The sequence below is a fragment of the Triturus cristatus genome, chromosome 11, assembly GCF_964204655.1.
Source record: "Triturus cristatus chromosome 11, aTriCri1.1, whole genome shotgun sequence".
NCBI classification, from domain to species: Eukaryota; Metazoa; Chordata; class Amphibia; order Caudata; family Salamandridae; genus Triturus; species Triturus cristatus.
The window spans coordinates 99,559,695-99,578,332 of record NC_140594.1 but is presented as its reverse complement, the minus strand read 5'-3'; the positions used below and the strand labels follow the sequence as shown (position 1 = coordinate 99,578,332).

The following is an 18,638-nucleotide window of genomic DNA, read 5'->3' as shown; positions in this document are numbered from 1 at the left end:
GAAAGATGTAGTAGTTTTAGTATGATCTTCCATGGGGCCTGGTCATAGATTACATTGGGTGGGAGTAAATTGATTATTCTTGTCTGGGTAGTCGGAGTATACTCGTGGTGCTGGGGTAGATGATAGAGGCTACCCTCCATGGGGTAGGTGAACTTGCACTATACTCCAAGGGGGCGTAATGAAGGGATAGTGCATACACCTTGGTGGAGAGGTTATTAAAGCATACTTCTTTGGGAGTGGAGAGGACCAGAATGTGGTGGTCTTTATTTGGCTCTGAGGGTTGGTGTATGCTTGTGGTGATAGATTAGAACTGTGGTTTTTAACCCTTTGATTTATGTGGACCCCCCCTTAATCTGTACTGGAAGCCAAGGACTTCGACCTATGCAGTTTTGATCACTTGAACCACAAAAAAATCACAATTTATAACATTTTATTTAATCCACACAAATATACAAAAACAAAATTACAATTTTACGAGAAGTAAGGATATTTTTTCTTCTTCTAAATTCAATCAAGGCAACCCATTTTCCGTATTATAATCTGCTTGATGCACTTGCACTGTCAAAAGAATCAATCTGAGGATACCAACTTAATTTTAGCCTCCAATTTCACATTCCTCCACATTTACAAAACGTTTTAAAAATGTACATTTTAAATTTTGCTTTTATATTTATATGCACTTTAGTAATCTGTTGATATGATATAATTTTCTAAGCAATTGCATGCCCCCTGAGTAGGCGTTGGTGACACCCCTCTCTAGTGGTCCCCAGACCACATGTTTAGAACAGCTGGATTAGAGTAAACTTCTTTTAGGCTTGTATATTGGGATATAATTGGTAAGGGTTGATAGCAATACATAAAAATACCTCACAGGGTACTTTGTCAGCACGCCAAGTAGATTGCTTTGCAGGTTTTTTTAAGTGTGTTATTTTGATCTGACTATTGGGTGCCATGTGTTGAGACCATGTGCAGCTCCCTTCACACTTACATTTTTTTTATTTAACACGTCTTTTAGTATGATGCAGTTTTCCTTTACTTTTACTATCTGATGTTCCTATGTCCTTGCATGGAACTAAATATCTGGAAAATCTTGGTATGTGAGACAGTACACCAGGAAGTGATTCTCACTCCGCTTCTCTCCGCTTGTGCCACTGGCAGCCTGTTTTGGACAGTTTTTGCTTCCTACATGTGATCCTCAGTGTCTTTTAGTGAGTATTTGTGTGTTATTGCCGATAGTTTGGCATTTGCAGTTCCTTATCGCAGTGGGGTACGACAACTTGGCTTACTGTGTTACACGAGGTGTCTCACTGTGCACTTGGCACTGTTTTATTTTGTTGTTAAGACCTGTTCAAAGTCCTCCTGTGTCTTCCTATAATATTGTATATTGGAGCTCTTCCCTAGTGGGGTGATATAGATGAGCTGTCTGGCTTATTGGTGGTGAGGGGCAATTGAGACTCTACTATTGATGTAACACCTGACATCAGGCGCCCTCCTGGACATTGAGCAGTAACAGGATGCTCCCCAGCTTTTTCTCCACCTATCATTTGGGCACAGTTAGAGATCCCACCTGCTAACTGTATGAAAACCCACGAGACGTATCCAGTCGTGTGCACTTCCTTGTTGCCGCAGTTCCAATGTTCATTGTGCTGGTGGATTGATGGTTGGTGATCTGATCTTGGTGGCACAGAATGGAAACGATGATTTTGTTTTTTTTCTTGAAGCATTTTTTTCAGTTTAATTCATCCGGATGCAGACTTTCGTGGTCCAAGGTACGTGTTTTCCAGGGCAGAAGTGGTTCTTCTGTAGTATAGGTCTTGGGTGTGAACACTCGTACTGTCTGCCTTCATACTTCTAGTGGGAAGATTAAAGTACACTTCATAGACCAGTAGTGGGAGATTGAGTGTCTGGGCACAAGAGTATGTGTTCGGAGCGCCCTCTCGTGGAGGTGCTGGTGTTCTCTCTTGACGGGAGGTTGGAAAGCACTCTCAGGTTGACCTGTTGGAGAGGGAAGAGCTTCTTTTGCTGTGGGCCACGCTTTTCGCTTTGCTGGGCGAGGCAACTGGCGTTTCCTTGGATGGCCTAGGCCTTCTGTGCACAGGACTCTTCTCTTTTAGCTGCGGGTTGGACAACTTCTGGAGCCGTTCTGTGAAGAAGAAGAACATGTTTATTTTAATAGCAGTTTTAAATGTCGTTTTTTTCTTCTTCTGAAATACTGCTGGTTTAAGTCCCCTCTACTTGAGCGAGTCAGACTCTGAGATGCTTTAGGCGTGAGATTTGCCCGGGACCGCATCACAGGCAGGGAGAGGCATGAGACCTATGCCTAGAAAGGTTCTATCATCTTGGTGAGTATATTCCTCGCAGTCCTCTGCCTCACAAAATGGCCTTGTTATGAACAGTATCTGATGTTCACTAGTGCTACCACACCTGGGCTAATTCAGTTGTGTCTGAGGCTAACAATAAATTCAAAGGTTGCACAAAATCCTAAACCAAGCTGTCAATCTCTGCTTCATTCTAAAGCTTGCATTACGCACACTGAGACTTCTCTCTGCTGCCAGTGTGTCAGATAGTTGCATTCAAGGTCCACTGTCTCGGGTTAAAACCAGGCAGGTCGCTGGGCCAGGGTAGCTTTTGAAACTGACCCCTCGTCGCTCCTTCCCACCCCCTGACAGCTGCTCGAGTCCAGCACTGCCAGAACTGTCCAGTGTGCCAGGCTCGCTGCAAACGCACACAGGCAAGTTCCTCATTTAGAAAGTGGTTTAATTTCAAATACATTGGACCCACAACTACCGCTTCCCATGTTTACCCAACCTTCAATAAAAACCTGAAGTCCGTGCTGGTCAGTAAAGTCTTGCCTCGTCATTCATGTATCTACAGAGCACTCGTTTGTTGTTTCTCGGCTTTACTATAGCGTGGGCCAAGGCCCTATCGCGGGAAGAAGATGCATTAAAAGAGCACATGACGTCTCCTAAACCTGATCCGCGTCTGCTTGCAACAGTGGGCGAAGCGTGGAGCGGCTGCCGTGCAGTGGTATTTGTGCAGAGTGGATCTGTGTTTTAAAGTTCCGGCACAGCCGCCACATTTAGAGCCGATGTGTTCCCCATCAGTGATGCACTTTGCACAGTACCACTGCATGATGCTCACCTATTGGCTTTACCATGTGCGTTTCATAGTGAATAAAACACCTTTACTGTTTTTATCTGAACTTTTCTTAATAACCAGGTCATCGGGCATCTGAAATAACTTTTCCTAATGAACCAATCATGTCTCTAGCTTTAATCATTGGCTTGTCTCCATAAACAACTCAGACATCCTGTATTGAGGACAAGTTTTCCAGTAAGGTAACCCGTACGGCAACCATCAGGCATGCATTTATAACCTTACAAATATGCACATTACAGTTGAAACAATATAAAATCCCTAAAGAGGATTATCAGAATTCAAATCTTCTCTCCACCGGGTTTGTTTATGTGGGCCACCATTCCAAAACCCTACCATGGGGCTCTCTGAGAATCCATTCAACAATAATAATACTTGGATTTGTTTAGTGCGGCTTATCACCCGTGAGGGTCGCTAGGCGCTGTCCATAGGCACGGGGAGATTGTGATTTGCCCAGAATTTTAATATGTCGAGCCGCCACGAGACTTGGACCCCAATCTCCAGCTCCGAAATCGGCATTTCTGGTCGTTACGCCACACCCTCTCCCTAACAACATCCCTACTGACACGTTTCAACACAATGTAATAATCCCCCCCCTTAGCGCCTATTGGCTTTAGCACATGCTTTTCACAAGAAGTCAGGCCAGGCCTACTGGCTTTGTCACAACGTTTCATATTAAATTGATCAAACCCTGGCGTTTGCTGTAACGTTTCCCAATAACCCACTAAGGACTGTATCCTTTACCATTGGATTGCCACCATCATCGGCACGAGCTGCCTGAAGGGACAAGCATCGAGCACACCGCTATAAAATTGCAGCTATGTACAAATCTATAGTTGTAAAACAATGTACACATCCTCTTCAATAAGGACTTTCGCAGTAAACCTCTTCCGCCAGCAGGATTTCTCAGAGGGATGACCACCACCAAAGCCACCTGTGAGGCTTTATGGACCAAAATCTGTCGGAGCCACCAGGCGTGAAAACAATCCACCACTAAAGGCCTATTGGCATTAACGCTTTTCCCCAATAAATAAATCAGGCCTTTGTCATAACGTTTCATAATCGTAGCTATGGTGGCAGACATAACTTTCCCCATTGAATCAATCAGTCCCACAGCCTTAATCACGGGCTTGGCATGGTAACCAACCCAAACCTAATGTACTGAGCTTCAGCTTTTCCACATGGCAGCCACTGGGCACACAGTAATACAATTACAAATGTATACACAATTCAAATTCACAAATTAAAATACTGGCTTTTGTAAGTGGGCCTGGCAAGGGTTCTCACTGTCCAATTTACTGTCCAATGTTTCTATCCCCACGGAGGGGATAATGTACTCCATGTCCCCTACCTACTACGAGAATATGTGGGATTTCCATGTAATGAAATGCCTTTCTGAGGTTCTAAATGCACAGTATTAACAGGTCACCCTGTAGTTTAACATCTGCTATGTCCGGCCTGCTGCCTTTATCCTAGCTTTTCATAATAAACCGATCAGGTCTATGGCCTTATCCGAGGTCTGCGACCATAATTGGCGCACGGGGCTGCTGGAATTATCAGGCAAGGGAGAATGCAGCAGGGTTGACTAAATTATGTGGCATAACGCAGAATATTTTCTGATCGGATTAGTTCAATATTTTGTCATGTTTACACCTGTTAACACGGGCAAAAGTTGCACCTCATTAGTACAGTTTAACACCCAAACAGCAATAAACAGAACGGTGACCAGTCAACCTTCGCAAAGGGCTTGATACTTTGCTGCAACACATCACTGCATTTTGAGTAACTTTTGAACTGTTTGAGCTACAAACTATTTTTTTTTGCTTGCACTATGCAGCAGTTGATGGATAATGTGACAGATCCATAATTATGCAAAATACACCGCGGCCACGCAATCGCCTAATTCCAGTGGCCCTGCTCCTACTGTAGTGCGTGTAAACTTTCTCACAAGGTAACCATAAATCCTTTAGTTATAAAATTTGAAATATCAACAAAATTGCAGTTGGCATGGTTAAATACTTTAGTTCCTAAGAGGGCCCAAGAAAAAATATCACCGTTCAAATATATCCCCGCGGTTTGTGAGGGGGGAGGGGTAACCAACACCAAAACCCTTGCCTACTAATACAGTCTGTGACATTTCCCATTACCTGCCTACGGGCTATAGCACAGTATAATAACAATTCACCTAATAATGCATATCGATTTTTAACATACGATTTTCACAATAAATAAGCCAGACCTATGGTATAGGGATATTTCCCCATACTAATTCCCCACTAATTCTGCTTGGGTTCTGGAGTAGCGTGCTACCTGCCGAAAAGCGCTTCAACATCTCATCAGATGTAGCAAGCGCTATATAAATGCAAACCCTTCCCTCTTTTATCCCTCCACTATCCTTTTTTCAATCCAAATAACAGATTAACATGTCCACGACTCACATCAATTTCATATTTTCCTGTACGAATTCACCACTAATCCTTTTTGGGTTCCGAAGTAGGGTGCTACTCTGCGAAAAGCGCTTCAGCACCTCATCAAGGTTAGCAAGCGCTATATATATATGCACGACCTTCCCTCATCTGTCCCTCCACTGTATTCTTCAATCCAAATAACAGACTAACACGTCCACCGCTCAAGTTAATTTCATATGTCACTATAATAATTCACCACTAATTATTTTGGGTTCAAGAGTAACATGCTACTTGCAGAAAAAGCACTTCAGCGCCTTGTATGGGGTAGTAAGTGCTATATAAATGCAATTACAATACAATATGGTGTATCACTGGGCTCTTTCCTTGGTCTGTATAGCTGGCACACTTTTCATTTGGTCTTTTCTTTTTTTTTATTTGCACGTGTAATTGTTTTTCAGAGTTTTCTCATTAATATCATGTCACCTATTTTTTTTAATTTTTTTTTACTTCCGCTCTTCTGGCCAATCCGAAATCACTTTCTTCAGCTCAATGATGTCCCTTCCACATGCTGGTTCTGATGCGTCATTAATTCTGGATTATAGGATCATCATTCTTTTTTTTAAAATAACTTTTAACACATACTGGGTCAAATGCATCTCTGCTCTTGGATCCTCATTGATAGATACACATAGTAAAAATTCTGCCTGTGTGCAGGGATTTCAAAAAAGCTTGTGGAACATATAAGCCAAATCCCCCAAATCGTGTAACCGTGGCATTTTAATTATGGAAATATTAAAAAAGCAGTAAATTTGAGCTAATATTTTCCAAAATGGTTAATGTTTTCTTTACAGATAAAAATAAAAGATAAGATCGAGCTACACTGCAGCATTGCCACCAAAGGAAAAGGAGAACATGTGGAGGAAATGCAGCTGTATAGGCCACAATCCCAGAGACGTTGAAAGCCTACACTGTCCCTTTATGGATCTAACAGCCTCCTTATGCCATCGTTATTCCAGCAGTTTCATTACACCTGCAGCGCCTGTGTGTGGAAGTGTGTGATTTTAATGTCCCGTTTTGCACTTTTTACTTCGATTTATGTTGGGTCACTTTTGCCTTGTTTTTAATTCTGGCCTTGCATACACGCACATCTGACACCTTACTCGCATTATAATTGTTTAAATCACCGCGCTTGGCGGGTCCTTTGCCCCCGACTCGTGGCGGCCATATTGGGGTGGGTGATCCTTCTCGTGCTGTAGTCCCGTTTCTCTTTCGCCTCGCACGCTTATAGGTAGTCATGTCGGCGCGTAGCGGTCACGCCGGACTGACGCCGGAGTTACGCCAGAGTTCAGCCCGTCTGTGCCCGTCCGGGCCCAGGGCCGGTCTTGCTGCCCCATTCACGGTTATCTCCGGCTCACCTGAGGTACTCGAGGGATGAGCTCATGCTCAGGCGGCCACCGAAACATGCTACATGTAGGTACGTGCATAAGGGAGGGCAAGTGGTCCGGCCCTGTGGGGTATGTAATATGGGTCGGGTACCAATCAACGACTATTGTGCGCTGGGAATAGCTTTGTTGAATTGTCGATCCCTCCCCAGTCATGCCATAGAAATTCATACTCTCATACTCGACCATAAACTGGACATCTTGTTTCTAACAGAAACTTGGATTTCGTCCAGTTCTGGGCCAGATATGGTTAGAGCATTTCCACCAGGTTTCCTCATATCTCACCTAGATAGACCAACAGGGCGGGGAGGTGGAGTGGCCATTCTGTATAGGGATACGTTAACCTGTAAGGTCCAGGAGGGAGGGATAAGCGATTGTGAGAGCTGCCAATTTTCTATACGGCTTTCGCACACCGCTTCTTTGGCAGGTCTTCTTATCTATCGTCCACCAGGGACTATGGGCAACTTTTGCAGTTCCTTCTTTGAAACGGTTGCGCTTCTTCCCTCTTCCACAATTAACTTTGTGGCATTGGGGGATTTTAACATCCGTTTTGATGACCCCTTGGACTCTTTGGCAGTGGACTTTCTATGTGATTCGAAAGCATTTGAGATTAATTTGATCAATCCAGGTGCAACGCACGAGAAGGGCCACTTACTTGACCCGATTTTTTCGAACTCGGACCACCTTATAGCTCTGCCTGCGCTGCCCTTGCCCTGGACAGATCATTTTATGGTCCCGGCCCTATGGCAGTTTGATGTCCCAGCAGCACCCACACCCAGAACCCATATGGTGGCAAGAGCCTGGTCTAGGCTCCCAGTGGACACATGGGCAGCACACTTGGAGGCGACTCGTCCCCCTCCCGTGTGTGACACGTTAGTCGCCGACGCGATTCTAAACACCTGGCTGATCAACTCGCTCGATGTTGTCCTCCCTAAGAAAAGATTACTCACTAGGGGTAAGAGGGTGGGCTCAGCACCTTGGTATACGCCAGAGCTGAGAGCCTTGAGGAAGGGCTGTAAGAGACAGGAACGGATTTGGAGGAGGGACTGGGATGAAGCTAGCCGGAGAGAATACCGGACCTTACTTAACTCCTATAAAACTGCCATTAGGGCAGCAAAATGCAAGTTCTACGAGGAGAGAATAAGTCTCTCTTCTATGTCATCGAAAGAGTCTTTTAAGGTCATAAGTGAACTGCTGTATGTCCCTGAACCTCCGGTCACGCATGATAACCCGCGTGAAAAATGTTTAGAACTAGCTACGTTTTTTAAATCTAAAATAGAGAACATCTTGGTGTCCCTCCCTCGGTTAGTACAAGACGCATCGGTTGATTGTAATCTTGGGCCTCAGACTAGTGAGAGGACAGTTGGATTAGATTCTTTTGGCCCAGTCACTGTGGACGAGGCTCTTGAGGTCTTGATAACTTTGAAGAGTGGGTCCCCAAGAGACCCGGTACCGGTGAAATATTTGAAGCAAGTAGCCTCTGTCATCAGCGGCCCAGTGACGGATCTTTTGAATTTATCCTTTTCCCAAGGAATTGTGCCTCCCAGTTGGAAAGGAGCGGTAGTTAAGGCCCTCCTGAAGAAGCCCAGCCTGGACCCTGCTGACCTTGCTAATTTCAGGCCCATCTCCTTGCTCCCGGGCCTTAGCAAGATGGCAGAGAAATTGGTGAATAGGCGCCTTTCGGGCTTCTTGGAATCCAATTCCCTCCTAGGTGACTCCCAGACGGGATTCCGCCCGAGTCAGGGGACGGATACTGCCCTATTGGCAGTCGTGGAGAGTGCCAGGAGCATTTTGGATTCAGGGGGATCGGTGGCAGTGATCCTCCTGGACCTTAGTGCGGCGTTTGACACCGTAGACCATCAGGTGTTACTCCAGAAACTGTCGGGAGCGGGGATTTCCGGACTGGCCCTGAAATGGCTCACGTCCTTTTTGGAGGATCGGACGTTTGAGGTTTGGGAAGGACCCGAGAAATCAACCTCGACTCCCCTCCAGTGTGGTGTGCCACAGGGCTCATCATTGAGCCCCACACTATTTAATATCTATATGGCCCCACTGGAGAGCGTAGTACTCCCACTGGGTATCAGGATCATTAGTTATGCTGATGATACCCAGTTGGTGGTTGGCCTTCCCCAGCCGGTGAATCAACCCGACGTGCTGCATACATGTTTAACCAGGATTTTTACCTGGATGTGTAATTCAGCACTCAAACTTAACGGTTCTAAAACCGAACTAATGATGCTGGGGAATTCTTCCCCTTCTCTGCCTCTTGGTAGCTGGCCCAGCTGTCTGGGAATGCCTCCTACCCCAAAACAGGAGATCAAGAGTTTGGGGGTGTGGCTTGAGCAGGATTTATCCTTCAAGACACACGCAAAGAAGACCGCCGGCGTGTGCTTTGGCCTGCTTCGGTCAGCCCGGAAGATCTTACCCCTCCTCCCGATGGCCTCCAGGAGGTTACTTATTCAGGGCCTTATTATCTCCCGGCTGGATTATAGTAATGCGTTGTTTCTGGGGGCCCCTGAGTCAACTTTTAATAAATTGCAACAAGTGCAAAATGCTGCCGCCAGGCTTCTGACGGACCTTCCTAGGTGGCAGTCAGCTCGACCGGCGCTGAAGGCGCTTCACTGGCTCCCAGTTAAAGAGAGGGTGAAGTTCAAGGCACTTTGTATGGCCCATAAACTTCTCCAGGGAAAAGGGCCTCCGATTTTGCGGAATCTGGTTCAACCCTACAAGGCTTCTCGTGCTCTCCGATCAGACCACCAACATCTTCTTCAAAAGGCGAAAGTAAAAAAAGCCAAGACTGGCGGAAGAAGATTTTCCGTCAACGTGGCAGCACTATGGAATTCTCTTCCGTATGCCCTTCGTGCTGAAACTTGTACTTTGCGATTCCGCAAACTCTTAAAGACTCACTTGTTCCCCGCTTAGTCGCGCTGATAGTGTGTTTTGTTGCTCTGGCAGAGCGCTGGGATGCCTAAGGGTAACCACGCGCTATATAAGACTCAATAATATTAATAAAATAATAATCGTGACATGTTGTGGCACTTACTGCGTAGTCCAAGTTCTTTTTGACACGCTTGTATAGTTCTATACTACTAATTATTTTGGCATCCAATGTTTGAAACCAGGTAGGCAGAGTGTTCATCGCTTCAATGATGATTCCTATGAAGGTTAATTCTGCGTCCTAGGAACTTCATTGATATTGCCAAACAGCATAACAGAATAGCAAGCTTGTTACCAACTGTAGCGTCCTATCCCAGCTCGGGTATTTGTAAATGATCACGCCACACACAGAGTTTGGTATTGCACGCCTTTAATCATCATCGCGTAACTGTGAAATGAACATTCTGTATCATAAATTCAATTACCCACACTCTTTCGTCACTGGCCAATAGAGTCTGTCAGGAACCAAAGGGGCCCGTCATCTCTAACTCACAAGTCACTACATCTCCCCCCTTTGTTAAACTAAAAAGTACCAATAATACATATGCACATTACAACTCCTCACTAAGTTGTTTTGGCGCCCAAACTAATTGCCCAGATCTGGTCCAATGAGGCTGCGGACGTACCAAAGAAGGGTCTATGACAAGCATTGGAGACAGACATCAATACAGTCATTGGGCTTTCTGAACTCTGAATAAGGCTCACTCCTGTCATATGGAGTTGGTGAAAGTTGAGGCAGGTGCTTGAAATGGAAAAAATCTTGTGTTAGTCTATCCAGGATGGTGAGCAGTCACCATGTCTCCTTTACTGTTCACAACTCTCAGTGGGTCAGCATCAAAAAGAGCATCAGACTTGTGTTTCCATTTCTGCCTCACAATCACTTGGTCTACTGTGGTATACCGTGTTCCGAGCACATCGCATCGGTCTGCATAGGTTCTCATTTTGCGCTTGTGAGACAAATCAATGGTTTTAAGTTTATTAAGGTCAATAGATCTCTCATTGGTCCATTGTAGGACTTTGGTGCCCATGGCTCTCCCAAACATTAAGTTGGTCGGGCTTTCACCTGTGGTAGAATGCGGAGTTTATCTGTATGCATGAAGCATAGACTGAAGAACTGATTTGAGATCAAGCTTTTCCAACGCAGCATGCTGAATAGTCTTCCTGAGGTACTCTTAAATCGCTGGACCATGCCATTCGCCTGTGGCCAGAGAGGTGTGCTTTTCTGATGTTTGATATTTAAATGAGTGAGAAAGTCTTTAAACTCCTAACTATTGAAGGTCGGGTCATTGTCCCTATTTCAAATTGACAGAATTCCTTAAAGTTGCAAAAATATCCTCTAGTCTCTCAATGCCTGTCATGAGTAGCTGACAACAGGTCATCCACCAGAGGAAAACGGGAATATTCATCAACGATCATTAGGAGATTATGTCCATTGTCAAGGGGTCCAAAGAAGTTGATTGCAATCTTCTCCAAGGCATGCTTTGGGAAATCAGACATGTTTATTGGATATGGGGTTGTTTTAGAGGATAAACTGTTTCACAAATGGCAGGCCTTTAACTCTTTTTCAACCCTTTCATCAAGACTGGAAAACAAAGTTCTGTCTCGTATAGTTTCATAGCATCAACCCCACGGTGTCCCTCATGGGCCAGTCTAAATACCTGTTGTCTCGGACTCCTGGGTATGACAATTCTCGATGCTCTTAAAATTATGCCTTCCGGAGTAACTGAAAGTTGTTCTTGCACATTTGTACATTTCTGTTATTCAAGGTCATCCTGAAGAGGTGAAACATATGAAAATGTATACAAGGCCACACTAAACCTATTTTTTCTTTTTTGAACTGTGAATAAGCTGGCTCTGTCGTTGACAATCCTCTGCTAGCATAAACCATTACATGTCTTGAGGCATTTGGATGTCCTGTGTGCTAGGTAAGGATGGCACCTAACCCCACTGGGCTCGCATCAACAGCCTCCCCCATCTATAATTTCAGATCCAAGTATGTCATTTCAGTTGCGTTCTCTATTGCATGCTTGATCTTCTTAAAGCTTCTTTCACATTCACTGGACCATTTGAATGGGACATTTTGTTAAGTCTCTCAGTGGGGCACTTACAGTGGCAAAGTCCTGTGTATACCTTGAACAGTAACCAGCCTCACCAAGGAAGGATCTCAGTATAGTTACATCTTGTGGGGGAGAAGTGGATGACAAGGCTTGTACTTTGTTCAGGTTGGAGCCATTCCCCATCAGAAAACACATGGCAAAGAACTTGAGTTTGGTTTGATGAAACTCACATTTTCCACGTCTGAAGTGAGACCAGCATCAGCAAGTATATGACACACTTGTGTCAGAGCTTTATAATGTTCCTTTCATGTGGCCCCAAAACTAGTATTTCCTCATGGTAATTGAAAGCATTTTTGACTGGCTGTATTATGCGATAAATGACAACCTGAAAACGTTTGGCAGCTGAAGACATGCAGAAACTTAGCCTTTTATATCGAAGCAAACCAACATGAGTCAAAAAGGTAGTAATGTACCTGCAATTCTCTTCCAGTTCAAGTTGGTGATACCCTTTGTTCAAATCAAGGCGGGAAAAGTCTTTAGCTCCATTCAGCTACGTAATTATGTTGGCAATGTGCAGACCTGGATGTTATTCTCTTTAAATCGCCTTGTTTGCTTGGTGCATATCAACGCAGATGCGCACAGCTCCTCAACTATCCTTTTTCGGCTCCACCAATATGGTTAATACCCATGGCATTGGAACAGTGGCTCGCTCAATTATGTCATGCTTTAATGAGATATCAAGTTCTTTCTCAACAGCCTTTTGTAAATGGAATACAATTTGATGATGTCGCTGAGCAACAGGATGAATGTCCTCATTTATGTGAAGTTGCACTATGATGGTCTTAAGCCTTTCTAATCCATTAAACATAAACGGAAACTGATTCACTATCTCATGATAGGCATTGACATTGTAGTTCACAGAATTCAGCCCCATGTCAACAGCAGTACTGAAACTAAGTAAAAATGAATGCTCGATGAAGTGTCTGATAAGACATGAGTAGGCGCATAAAAGGGGGCACTGGAGAACGTTCATTGTACTTCTCCAACTGCATAATGTTTATTGATGCACCACAGCATATGATAATATGTATGCAGTGCCCATTCACTTTCAGTCTGATCTTGGGACAGTGCCCAAACGAATTTTGAACTTTCACTTGTCGGCCTAGCTTTGACCGGCATTCTACCTTTCACAAAGCTAATGCTACATTTGCACATTGTCCAGCAGTTAACATTGGCAATAGCACACCCATCTTCCCCACTGTCACTCGGCAATGATAATGACAAACTTTTAGCTGACCAATTTGACGACAATCGACATTGTTCAATTTCTACTTGCCTCAACTGATGTTGCCGCTTGGCCTGGTGTGTGTGTGTGTGCAGAATGACATGTCTGGAACTTTCTGGCATCCATTTGGTTTCCCTGACATGATGCACTTGATCTTGCCTCCATTTTGTTTTCTCGACCTGACACACTTGATCTTTTCTGACTGTTACAAAATGGTTCTCTTTCCCGCATCCATTTCATACCTGTCCAATGGTTGGACATTACCCTCCAGTGGAAAGGAAAATCCACATTGTAAACAACTTCTTTGTCTTTGGAGACATTACTTTATGGCCTTTTGCATTGTTTCGACTTATTTTTCACATTCAGCGCTGACTCATTCTGGGCCGTTCTGGCCTCCATGTTAGCTGACTGTCTGTCAGCTCTTTCCTCTGCTCTGGCAGCCATGAGTACTTGCTCTAAGCTGAATTTCTCTTTCAGCATTCATTGTCTGAAGAAATAAGAGAGGCAACCATCTAATGAGATGCATCACCTCTTCATCGTTAAGCTCATTGAACTTGCAGTGCTTTATTTATTTATTTATTTATTTATTTATTTTTGACATTTGTTAAGCGCGAACGAATACCCGTAGGCGTCTCGGCGCTAGACCTTAGCAGGTGTCTCTTAACGAGGCATGGGAAACAAAAGGAGAAAGGTATACTGTCACTGATTAAACAGCCAAGTTTTCAGCTTCCTACGGAACTGTAATAGTGATGGGCAAGTTCTAATGTGATGAGGCAGAGAGTTCCATATCTTCGGGGCGGCGACTAGAAACCGGCGGTCACCCCAGGACACTGTTTTGGAGCGTGGAACCACTAGTTGGTTCAGATTGGAAGAGCGAAGCTGTCTGGATGGTATGTAAGGAGTAAGCTTGTCCTTGAGGAGGCGAGGCCCCTGATCATGAAGTGCTTTGTAAATTATACAAAGTGACTTGAACTTAATCCTGTTTTGGATGGTCAGCCAGTGAAAAGTTCTTATGGTGTCAGTGATAGGAGCAAACTTTGGTGATCGGGACAGAAGACGCGCTGATGCATTTTGTATTGTCTGCAGTTTTTTTATTACCCTAACTTGGGCATTAAGAAAAAGAGAGTTACAATAGTCTAGTGATGAAAGCACTAAAGGGCTGACCAAAGTTTTAGCAGCAGTATCTGGCAGGAAAGGAATGATTTTCCTTATCATTCGGAGTTTGTAATGAGCAGTGGCTGCGACCTTATTTGCATGAGCCATGAAGTTGAGCTGGTTGTCAAAGGTAACTCCCAAATTCCTGACTTTGTGGGTCGGACTAGGGGGAGTACCGAAGGCCGACGGCCACCAGGAAGTGGGCCATCTCGGGGAGAGAGAGCCAAAGATGAGCACCTCCGTCTTATCGGAATTAAGTTTCAGACAGTTATCTGTCATCCACTCTCCGACTGCTACCATACCGTTTTTAAAACGTTCTGCTACCTCATGCCCGTCACCTTTGATGGCCAACACTAGTTGCGTATCATCCGCATATGAGGTTAGGCTCATCCCGAATGCTTTGATCACACCCGCAAGGTCCGACACATAGATGTTAAAAAGTGTCGGACTAAGGGAGGAGCCTTGAGGAACCCCACAAGGAAGTGAACGCTTGGCCGATTGATGTGGCCCCAGAGTGACCACTTGTGATCTGTTGGACAGGAAGGAGGAGAGCAGATCTCTCGCTGTATGGAGAATTCCCATCCGTCCGACACGGTCTACTAAGATCTTATGGTCGGCCGTGTCGAAGGCCGCCGAGAGGTCAAGCAGAACAAGAAGTGCTGTCCCTCCTTGGTCACGGACAATTCTAATGTCGTCCGCTGCCTTAAGAAGGGCGGTTTCGGTTCCGTGGTATTTTCGGAAGCCAAATTGTGTGTCATCCAGCAGCTGATGTTTCTCGACGTATTCTGAGAGCTGCTGGTTCATGGCTTTCTCCGTCACCTTAGCTAAGAAGGGGAGGCTTGCTATAGGTCTGTAATTTTTTAGTTCCTCCTTATCTAGGTTGGATTTCTTAAGCAAGGGCTTAATGAGTGTATTTTTTAAGGAGTCTGGATAGAACCCGGAACTGAAGATGGTATTACAGACCAGAGAGATAATAGGCGCGGTAACGTCTATTACGTTGGAAAGCACTGACGAAGGGCATGGGTCCAAGGCCGATCCGGATTTGATGGATCTGATAATGGTTTTTATGTGTTCCGTGGTAAGAGGCAGAAAACTAGACAGGATGTTTTCTGAGGTGGTGTGAGCGGTGGGAGATCTCGGAGTGATGGTGGTGGAAATGAACGTTTGATAAATGTTGTTAACTTTGGAGAAAAAGAATTCAGACAATGCGTCGCAAAGAGATTGAGAGGGCACCGGATATAACTCAGGTGCGTTGCCGGACAAGGTTTTGGTGATATCAAATAGTTGTTTACTCGAATTTTTGGCTATTTCAATTTGATCTGCAAAAAAGGTCTTTTTGGCAGCAGTGATCATAATTTTGTAAGTGGATAAGGATTGTTTATAGGTGATCTTGCTTTCGTTATTGTAATTTCTGCGCCAAAGCCTTTCCCTGTTCCGACACAGTTGTTTTTGGATACGCAATTCCTCTGTGTACCACGGAGCAGTAGGTGAGCTTCTGTTTCTAGAATGGAATTTCGTGGGTACTAATTGATTAGTAGCGGCACCTATCCATTCGTGAAATTGCCTGGTGGCAGTAATGGGGTCATTGGATATCTCTGGGCAAGTATTGTCCAGTAGTGATTTTAATTCGGTGTGGTTAAGACTCTTCCATATTTTAAAGGGACCTGGAGCTATGGCCGTGGGCTTCTTCCTCTTTTGTTCCTTTATAGACAGGCTACTGAAAATAACGAAGTGATCAGTCCATGGCATGGGAAGAATGCTGGTTATGTGTAGGTCCTCTACATTTGAGAATATACCGTCCAATGTATGACCTGCCTGATGGGTGGGGGAGGTGACCAATTGTCTAAGGCCCATTGTTTTTAGGTCCGATATCAGGGCGGCAGTATCGTTATCGTTTCCTAGATCCAGATGGAAATTCATGTCGCCCAGTATAGTTGTGGAGACTTCAGTGGCTATTTCTTCAGTTATTACATGTAAATTAGTCAAGAAGGCTGCTCTCGACCCAGGAGGGCGGTAAAGGAGAACTCCCTTAAAATTAAACAGAGCGGAAAACTTAATGTCAAAGTGCATAGCTTCACAAAAAGCACCTGGAATTAGGGATGTGCGGACTTCGAAGTGGTCTCTCGTGATAATAGCTAAACCTCCTCCCTTTTTCCCGACTCTATCCTGTCGATAGGCTTTATAGCCAGGAGGCAATGCTACCACTAGATCAGGTGCTGAAGCGTCATCAGTCCACGTTTCAGTAATGAAGAGAGCGTCTAGATTGTTATCAATGATAAGGTCCGCTATTTCTTGCCTGTGCTTCCCTAGTGAACGAGCGTTAATGAGGGCCATAAGAATAACCACCTCCGTGGCATCAGTTTGCCTTTTGGGCCTCAAGTTCGTATTGTCAATAGCAATCACGCTTTTACAGTAGGGGCAGCTAATTTTAGTGACCATCGGTGTTTGTGACAAGTCATGTTTGATGCATCGAAATGAGGAGGTAGGTTGGAGCTTCCTCAGAGCCGTGGGTGTGTAGACTAACTTAGAGTCTGCGGCGAGTGAGGCAGGATTCTTGGCCCTGGGCACGGGCCAGGCGCAGACGGGCTTGCCTTTGGCGCGCCTTCGGCGCGCCCGCTGCGCGGACGGATATGCATGTCCTTATATCCGGTGAGAGGAGGGTGGGAGGCGGCCAGCATCTGCAGCGCTATCCCTCCCTCACCCAAGATGGCCGAACCCCTTCTCCCCAAGCGCCAGGAACTGTGAGCGCGCGCTGGGAATCGGGCTCGGGAGCGAGGAGGCGTGCAGGTAGGTTTCCCTGCTACCAGCAATGCCCAAGATGCAATACAGTATGTAATTTAAAAAATACAAGTTAAAAGCGGCACAAATACAGATTAAAAATGCAGCACAACAGAACCCCCGGCTTCCGCCTCAGGGGAGAGACATCTAAGGAGGTCAGCACGAGGCGTTTTGTGCGAGTTTAAGTAGTCTGGGAGGGCGGGAGGCGGCCAGCATCTGCAGCGCTACCCCTCCCTCACCCAAGATGGCCGAACCCCTTCTCCCCAAGCGCCAGGAACTGTGAGCGCGCGCTGGGAATCGGGCTCGGGAGCGAGGAGGCGTGCAGGTAGGTTTCCCTGCTACCAGCAATGCCCAAGATGCAATACAGTATGTAATTTAAAAAATACAAGTTAAAAGCGGCACAAATACAGATTAAAAATGCAGCACAACAGAACCCCCGGCTTCCGCCTCAGGGGAGAGACATCTAAGGAGGTCACCACGAGGCGTTTTGTGCGAGTTTAAGTAGTCTGGGAGGGCGGGAGGCGGCCAGCATCTGCAGCGCTACCCCTCCCTCACCCAAGATGGCCGAACCCCTTCTCCCCAAGCGCCAGGAACTGTGAGCGCGCGCTGGGAATCGGGCTCGGGAGCGAGGAGGCGTGCAGGTAGGTTTCCCTGCTACCAGCAATGCCCAAGATGCAATACAGTATGTAATTTAAAAAATACAAGTTAAAAGCGGCACAAATACAGATTAAAAATGCAGCACAACAGAACCCCCGGCTTCCGCCTCAGGGGAGAGACATCTAAGGAGGAATCAAGTCTTTCAGCAAACCCATCCATCGTTTCACCAGCTCTCTGCCTTTCCTGACTGAAAATGTACCTTTCATAGTAGACATTCAGCATTGGACTGAACTTTTTGTTTAATGCTTCTTTGATTTACGTCACGGAATGTCACTTCATCACCGTGTGGTATTTTCTTTAGCACTACTTTTACTCCTTTTCCTGCTAATGTCTTTAGATATTTAATGATCTTTGTGTCATTTGCTTCGTCCAGCACATTAATGAAATCATCGAAAATTTCGATCCAGGCAGTCTATCTATCACCAATATTTTGATTTTTGGCAGTATCAAATGGAGGCAGTGGTTTTAAAAAAAGCATTGAAAATGCAATAGGTCTCGCCTTTGATTTAGTTAAAGCCATTTGTTTTGCTAATGGTATTGTATAGCAAAGAAAATGGCTTTAACTTAATGAAAGGCGAGACCTAATGTCAGTCCAGTCAGTCATGTCAGTCAGTCAGTGTCAGTCAGTCCGTGTCAGCGGGCACCGCGCTCCAAATTAAAGTAATAAAAATAAGTAAATAAACGTAGCGCGGTGTCCCTGAAGCGGGCACCGCGCTCCACATTAATGTATGTAATGATGTATTTTGTGTAATGTTTGTTTGGC

General features: G+C 45.2%; 1 protein-coding gene across 1 annotated transcript in view; it reads right to left on the bottom strand.

Moving 5' to 3' along the window:
- Positions 1-413: 413 nt before the first annotated feature.
- Positions 414-18,638, bottom strand: part of C11H22orf15 (chromosome 11 C22orf15 homolog) — a 122,480-nt gene continuing 104,255 nt past the window's right edge. Inside the window, exon 5 of the mRNA XM_085634001.1 lies at positions 414-2,143. Coding sequence (XP_085490127.1) covers positions 1,986-2,143 — 158 coding nt within the window. The 3' untranslated portion in view covers positions 414-1,985. The remainder of the gene's footprint in view (positions 2,144-18,638) is intronic.